Source organism: Mandrillus leucophaeus, unplaced genomic scaffold (assembly GCF_000951045.1).
Source record: "Mandrillus leucophaeus isolate KB7577 unplaced genomic scaffold, Mleu.le_1.0 Scaffold514, whole genome shotgun sequence".
NCBI classification, from domain to species: Eukaryota; Metazoa; Chordata; class Mammalia; order Primates; family Cercopithecidae; genus Mandrillus; species Mandrillus leucophaeus.
Genome location: NW_012105520.1, coordinates 91,126 through 99,574, shown reverse-complemented (window position 1 = coordinate 99,574; position 8,449 = coordinate 91,126). Strand labels below are relative to the sequence as shown.

The window sequence follows — 8,449 nt, the reverse complement described above, 5'->3', positions numbered from 1 at the left end:
CAGGAGAACCGCTTGAACCCCGGAGGCGGAGGTTGCAGTGAGTGGAGATCACACCACTGCACCCCTGCCTGGGCAATAGAGCAAGACTTCATCTCAAATAAAAATAAGCCAAGTCTACTGAAATAACAGACCTGTGCTATCCTGGCCCACAAAGTCCCTTTTACTTCCTTGTTTTCTGTGTAAATCATTATTGCTTATTCTTTTGTTTGTCTTGCTGATGTTACTACAAGATAGGTCCGCAAAGAGGGGTTCCGAAGACTAAATATGGAGTGAGGAACAACCCCTGGTTCCCTTACCAAGTGAGTCCCCTTGTCTGTCCTTTTGCTGCAGTAAGTCTTTCTCTATGGCAGGAAGTAGAGCTCTACCATTCCATGTGCATCCCTGATCATCCAGCTCCTTCCTCTTGCATTCTTAAATATGGCTGCCTGTGTTCTCATTGCAGAGCTCCTCCGACAAGAAGTCCATCCTGACCATCCTCAAGGTCCTCGGAGATCTGCTTTCTGTTGGTGAGTAGGCCATGTCCTCATGCCTTCATATGGTTGACGTGGAGCCTGCTGGCTGTGATCTCTCCCAGGCACCTCTGTGACCTGGGGGTTTGCTCTTGCTTCAATTTCCTGTGAAAGGCAGCATCACTAGCCCATCTTTTTTCTGTAAGGTTAATAAGACCCAAGTAACCTGGACTGATTGTACTTGCACTCCTCAGTCTTCTCACCTAACATTGAGGGTGAAATTAGATTTAGTAGTAACCCTCCGTGGTTCTACCCCTCTTCTTGCTCTGCTCACTTCCATTGTGACCTATTTAAGAGAGCCGAGTATCAGAAGCTACCTTGGCTATTTCAAGTAGAGGCAGGAATATCAGGCAGGAGCTGAACTTGGAAGCATGTAAGCATCACGTTTTCAGAGATAAGATAACAGAGTCGACTACATTGGAATCAACGGGATTAACTGGAGCATGCTTCTATTCGCTCAAGTTCTTACTGAGATTTTTGAACATTCTAACTCTCACTCAATTTGCATTTTTATGTATGCTGGCCACATTACTTTAGAAAGAAATACTAACACCAAACAAGCAATATCAGAAATAAATGACACTCCAGACCCGTAGATCCTCAGGATTATGGTTTCAAGGAGAAGGGGCCCATCATATTGGGGTCTTACCATGGTTTGTGCTATGCTCCACTGGCAGGATGACTTACGTTTAGTCTTTTGTGTGGGACCTGTGTAAGTGAAGTCACTCGTTTTCTGGGATAGTGCTGTCTTACATTTGTCCAGAGGTGTCTGAAACTCTTAAGATGAAACCTTGAAGTTCTCCCTCTGATAAGGTGGTGATTACTGTGCCTCTTGCAGAGAATGCTACTTTTCATTAGGATAAAAAATCAGGTGGTCTTCTTTGATAACGCACCACCCTGTTGGCCACCTTTGTTAGGTCAACTTTGCCCTGTGCATAGAGAGAATCAACCAAGGCCAAGTTGAAATGAAATCGTTGCTTTTGAGTTTGTCCTTGGGCAAGGTGGAGGAGATCCCTGTTCAAAATTGTACTTAGGTAGAAAGATCAATAGTTCATCATAGCTCTAGACTCTCTTCAAAATTCCCTAGATAGGATGATTGGATGTTTCTTTCTCAAGGGATTATTCCAGTGGTTTCTGTAATTTTCTCCCATCAGTTTCTGAAGGCCAGCATCAGAAAATCATTATGCCATCAATACAATGATTCCAGATTAGGCCATCATCCCAATCCTTGTTACGGAAGATTCAAATGTATAGCAGAGGGATACTGAGATTCCCTCTTCTAAGTATATGATTATACAAAAGCGTATATGCATATTTACATACATGTACACACATACACATACATATACCAAATATTCAACAGATTCTCAGGTAAGCTCTATTTATTACAGCTGTTGCAGCCGAACACAACTAGGTTCTTAAATATTCCACTATTTTCCCATTTCACAACCCTCTTTCCTTAACTGATAGTGCAACTTTAACACAGGTTGCATCAAGAACTACACAATTTTATGTATTGAAATGAACTAATTCTTACTGTGTCTCTAGCTGTCAGGTCTGTCTTCTGCTCCAAGGAAAACGGGGATTATTACTTGTGGCTCATCTTTCCTCTGGCTTCCCCTCAGGCACAGACCGGAGAATTCACTACATGATCAGCAAGGGTGGCAGTGAGGCTCTTCTGCAGACCCTGGTAGACACAGCGAGGACAGCTTCTCCAGACTATGACATCCTCCTGCCTCTCTTCCGGCTGCTGGCCAAAGTTGGCCTGAGAGGTACTCATACTCCAATACCTAAAGCTGACTGAAAAGGCACTTCTAGGGTTGTTATCATGAGTGCAATTTGGGAAGCTCTGGTGGAGAAGCACAGGGAGGAAGTGGAAGGGAGGTTCTGGACACCTTGATGGTGATGGCAGGAGCAGCCCCATAGGAGAGGGAATTTTGTTGAATTTGATGTCAGCTCATCCAAGGTGTGGTGCTCAGCATGGAGCCCAGAACAAACATGGACTACATGGGGCATGGATCATATGGGGGAAAGGAGGGGAGATAGTCCAATGCAGTTTTTAATCATTTTAAAAATGAATAGAACATGTCTAAAAGTTGCATCACAAGGTTGTGGAGAAAAAGGAACACTTATACACTGTTGGTGGGAGTGTAAGTTAGTTCAACCATTGTGGAAAACAATGTGATGATTCCTCAAAGACCTAAAGACAGAAATACCATTCGATCTAGCAATCCTATTGCTGGGTATATAACTAAAGGAATATAAATCATTCTATTATAAAGACATCTGCATGCATTTGGTCATTGCAGCACTATTCACAGTTACAAGGACATGGACTCAACCTAAATGCCCATCAATAATAGACTGGATAAAGAAAATGTGGTACATATACACTGTGGAATACTATATAGCCATAAAAAAGAATGAGATCATGTCCTTTGCAGGGACATGGGTGGAGCTGGAGGCCATTATCCTTAGCAAATTAAAGCAGAAACAGAAAACCAAATACCTCATGTTGTTACTTATATGTGGAAGCTAAATGATGAGAACACATGGACACAGAGGGGAACAACACACACTGGGGCCTGTCTGAAGATCAGGAGGGTAAGACGAGGGAGAGGATTAGAAAAAATAACTAATGAGCACTAGCTTAATACCTGGGTGCTGAAATAATCTGTACAACAAACCCCTATGACACAAGTTTACCTATGTAACAAACCTGCACATTTACCCTTGAACTTAAAAGTTAAAAAAAGAAAGTCTATTACATAAGTGTACTAGTTTCCTGGAGATGCCATAATGAATTGCCACAAACTGATTAGCTTAACACAACAGAAGGCTGTTAGGAGATCAGAAGTCCAAAATCAAGGTGTTGGCAGGGTTGGTTCCTTCTGGAGGCTCTGAGGGAGAATCGGTTCCATGCCTCTCTCCTCTGAGGGTTGCCAGAAATCCTTGGTGTTTCTTGGACTGTAAATGCATCACTCCAATCTCTGCCTCCGTCTTCACATGGTGTTCTCCTCTGTATCATTTCCTCTTTGTGTAAGGACATCAGTCATAGGATTTAGGACCCACTCTAATTTATAATAAAATCTGCAAAGACTCTGTTTCCCAAAAGAATAACATTCTGAGCTTCTGGGTGGACATGAATTTTTGGGGGCCACTATTCAACCCACTACAAGTCACACAGAAGTGGAACATTCCTAGTTGAAGGGAAGATGGAGGAAGGACCTAGAGTTCTTTCCATTTTGGCTCCATAGTCATTTCTCTTTCACCAAGGAAAACCCTGAAACATTTCCTGAAAACTCTAGAAGTTCTTGGAGCACAGTTTAAAAGCATGGGCACTCAGGACTCACACAAACATTGCAAACGAGTGGCAAGTGTTAAGTTCTAATTGTGTGCTGAGTCTTATATAGGTCACAGCTGAGAAGCTCAGATCCTCTGAAAGGTGGACCTTTGATGTCCCGTGCTATCAGTGACAGCCAAGGGCCCAGGGGTTCTGGAGCACTCTTCGTTTAAATATTTGGATCTCTACTCTAAGTCTATTCAACATTCTGCTGATAATGATGGAGAACTAGGCTTTTGCCAACACCTGCATGAGCATGTCCCAGAAAAAATCAATACAATTCATTCAATGAATATTCAACAGATATATTTACTGGATATCTCCTAGGGCCAGGTGCTTCAGGCACTAGGAACACCATGATGACCAAGGCAGTTAAGGACCTGCTCTCATGAAACTTATGTTCAAGGGGAGAAGGCCAACAAATCAACAAATAACTTGGCGATAGCAGACTATGATGAGTGCTGTAAGAGGAAGCAAGAGTGATGTTACACTAGACTGGTCTGGTCAGGAGAGGTGACATTGGAGCTAAAACTTCAAGAATGAGAAGTCAGTAAAGCAAAGAGTGGGCCAGGTGGACTCCAGGAAAGGACCACAGAGACTTGATATATACCATAAATGGTATAAGCTGGGGAGTCACACCTGGGTTTCAGGCCTGGCCCTGACACTTATTAGCTATGTGACCTTGGACAAAGTACTTAAACTTTCTGAGCATTGTGCCCTTATGTATAAAATAGAGCTATCTGTACAGTTGACCCTCCATTTTTGTGGGTTCTGCACTCATGGATTCAATTAACATTGGATTGAAAATATTTTTAAAAATTGTATCTGTACTAAACATGTACAAACTTTTTTCTTGTCATTATTCCCTAAACAATACAGTATAACAACTATTTACATACCATTTACCTTAGATTAAGTATTATAGTAATCTAGAGATGATGTAAGGTCTGAGGATGTGTGTAGGTTATATGCAAATACTACACCATTTTATATCAGGGACTTGAGCATCTGTGGATTTTGATATCTGTGGGAATCCTGGAACCAATCCCACGTGGATACTGAGGGATGACTCTACTTAATTCTAGGGTGCTGTGAGGATTAAACAAGGTATTGTATGTCACATGCTTATTATGTGGTTCAGGGCCCTGGCAAACTAGGGTCATATGGATTTTGTAGGAGAAAGAGAGACATGAGAGATACACCAGGCCAGTGATTTCCAAGTTATTCACCTTGATATTACTATTGTAGTGATTACATCACCACAGTTTCTGCCATCAAGGGGTTATAGTCCTTGACATTGACATTCAGGTTGCCATGGGCTGACCTGAACAGAACAGAAATGAGGTTGGCTGCTCATGAAGGAATGGGATAGATATATCTCTTTTCTGATGAAGGGAATGGGTTATGTGGGTTCAATTACAACCTCTTTGCTGTTGTCCTTTGGTCCAGAGGTACATATCAGTAAACCAGGTGTAGGATTTTTTTCTGTTTTATTCATTTCTGCCTGCAATAAATCTGATAGTGATGTATTCTTGCAAAAACAAACATGATGATTTAGACATCACCCATTGACTGGTATCATAGTGGGGACAAGGAACATAAAATAAGTGTTTCTTTTTCTATGCTTATTTTCTAATTATTAAAATAATGAGGACTTATTTGTAACACTAGGTGTCAGTTTATTTGGAGCAGTAATTTAGAAATATTAGAGAGGAAATGGGGGGCATTCCAAGATGGCCAAATAGGAACAGCTCCAGATGGCTGAATAGGAACAGCTTCAGTCTGCAACTCCCGGTGTGATCCATGCAGAAGATGGATGATTACCGCATTTCTAACTGAGGTACCTTGTTCATCTCATCGGGACTGGTTGGACAGTGGGTGAAGCCCACGGAAGGTGAGGTGAAGCAGGGCGAGGTGTCACCTCACCTGAGAAGCACAAGGGGTTGGGGGATTTCCCTTTCCTAGGTGAAAGAAGCCCTGACAGACTACCTGAAAAAACGGGGCACTCCCACTTAAATACTGCACTTTTTCCAAGGTCTTAGCAACCTACAGACAAGGTGATTCTCTCCTGTGCCTGGCTTGGCAGGTCCCACGCCCACAGAGGCTTGCTCACTGCTAGTGCAGCAGTCTGAGATCAGTCTGTGAGGCAGCAGTCTGGTTGGGGGAGGGGCGTCTGCCATTGCTGAGACTTGAGTATGTAAACAAAGCCAGGAAGCTTGAACTGGACAGAGCCCACCACAGCTCAACAAGGCCTATTGCTTCTAGACTCCACTTCTGTGGGCAGGGCACAGCTGAACAAAAGGCAGCAGACAATTTCTACAGACTTAAACATCCCTGTCTGACAGCTCGGAAGAGAGCAGCGGTTCTCCCAGCATGGTGTTTGAGCTCTGAGAATGGACAGATTGCCTCCTCAAGTGGGTCGCTGACCCTCATGTAGCCTAACTGGGAGACACCTCCCAGTAGGGGCCAACAGACACCTCATATAGGCAGCTGTCCCTCTGGGATGAAGCTTCCAGAGGAATGATCAGGCAGCAATATTTGCTGTTCTGCAATATTTGTTGTTCTGCAGCCTCCTCTGGTGATACCCAGCAAACAGGGTCTGTAGTGGAACTCCAGCAAACTCCAACAGACATGCAGTTGAGGGACCTGACTGTTAGAAGGAAAACTAACAAACAGAAAGGAATAGCATCAACATCAACAAAAAGATAATCTACACCAAAATCCCATCTGTAGATCACCAACATCAAAGATCAAAGGTAGTTAAAACCACAGAAATGGGGAGAAACCAGAGTAGAAAAGCTGAAAATTCTAAAAATCAGAGTATCTCTTCTCCAAAGGATCACAGCTCCTCACCAGCAATGGAACAAAGCTGGATGGAGAATAACTTTGATGAATAGGCTTCAGATGGTTGGTAATAACAAACTTCTCTGAGCTAAAGGAGGATGTTTGAACCCATCGCAAAGAAGCTAAAAAACCTTGAAAAAAGATTAGATGAATGGCTAACTAGAATAAACAGTGTAGAGAAGACCTTAAATGACCTCATGGAGCTGAAAATCATGGCACAAGAACTTCGTGATGTGTGCACAAGCTTCAATAGCCAATTCAATTAAGTGGAAGAAAGGGTATCAGTGATTGAAGATCAAATTAATGAAATAAAGTGAGAAGACAAGGTTAGAGAAAAAAAGAATAAAAAGAAATGAACAAAGCCTCCAAGAAATATGGCACTATGTGAAAAGTCCAAATCTACATTTGATTGGTGTACTTGAAAGTGATGGGGAGAATGGAACCAAGTTGGAAAACACTCTGCAGGATATCGTACAGGAGAACTTCCCCAGCCTAGCAAGGCAGGCCAACATTCAACTTCAGGAAATACAGAGAACCCCACAAAGATACTCCTCGAGAACAGCAACTCCAAGACACATAATTGTCAGATTCATAAAGGTTGAAATGAAGGAAACAGTGTTAAGAGCAGCCAGAGAGAAAGGTCGAGTTATCCACAAATGAAAGCCCATCAGACTAAGAGCAGATCTCTTGGCAGAAACCCTACAAGCCAGAAGAGAGTGGGGGCCAATATTCAGCATGCTTAAAGCAAAGAATTTTCAATCCAGAATTTCATATCCAGCTAAACTAAGCTTCATAAGTGAAGGAGACATAAAATCCTTTACAGACAAGCAAATGCTGAGAGATTTTGTCACCACCAGGCCTGCCTTACAAGAGCTCCTGAAGGAAGCACTAAACATGGAAAGGAACAACCAGTACTAGCCGCTGCAAAAAAATGCCAAATTGTAAAGACCATCAATTCTATGAAGAAACTGCATCAATGAATGGGCAAAATAACCAGCGAACATCATAATGACAGGATCAAATTTACATATAACAATATTAACCTTAAATGTAAATGGGCTAAATGCCCCAATTAAAAGACAGACTGGCAAATTGGATAAAGAGTCAAGACCCATCAGTGTGCTGTATTCAGGAGACCCATTTCATGTGCAGAGATGCACATAGGCTCAAAATAAAGGGATGGAGGTAGCTCTACCAAGCAAATGGAAAGCGAAAAAAAAAAAGAAAAAAAAAAAGAGCAGGGGTTGCAGTCCTAGTCTCTGATAAAACAGACTTTAAACCAGAGACAAAGAAGGCCGTTGCATAATGGTAAAGGGATCAATTCAACAAGAGCTAACTATCCTAAATATATATGCACCCAATACAGGAGCAACCAGATTCATAAAGCAAGTCCTTAGAGACCTATAAAGAGACTTAGACTCCCACACAATAATAATGGGAGACTTAACATCCCACTGTCAACATTAGACAGATCAACAAAACAGTAGGTTAACAGAGATATCTAGGACCTGAACTCAGCTTTGCACCAAGCAGACCTAATAGACGTCTACAGAACTCTCCACCCCAAATCAACAGAATATACATTCTTCTCAGCACCACATAACACTTATTCCCAAATTGACCACATAATTGGAAGTAAAGCACTCCTTAGCAAATGTAAAAGAATAGAAATCACAACAAACTGTCTCTCAGACCACAGTGCAATCAAATTAGAACTCAGGATTAAGAAACTCACTCAAAACCGCACAACTAC

General features: G+C 42.2%; 1 protein-coding gene across 1 annotated transcript in view; it reads left to right on the top strand.

Annotated features, from left to right (window-relative positions):
- Positions 1–440: 440 nt before the first annotated feature.
- Positions 441–8,449, top strand: part of AGBL1 (ATP/GTP binding protein-like 1) — a 27,855-nt gene continuing 19,846 nt past the window's right edge. The window contains exons 1-2 of the mRNA XM_011996453.1: positions 441–506; positions 2,135–2,281. Of these exons, the coding sequence (XP_011851843.1) occupies positions 2,158–2,281 (124 nt within the window). The 5' untranslated portion in view covers positions 441–506; positions 2,135–2,157. The remainder of the gene's footprint in view (positions 507–2,134; positions 2,282–8,449) is intronic.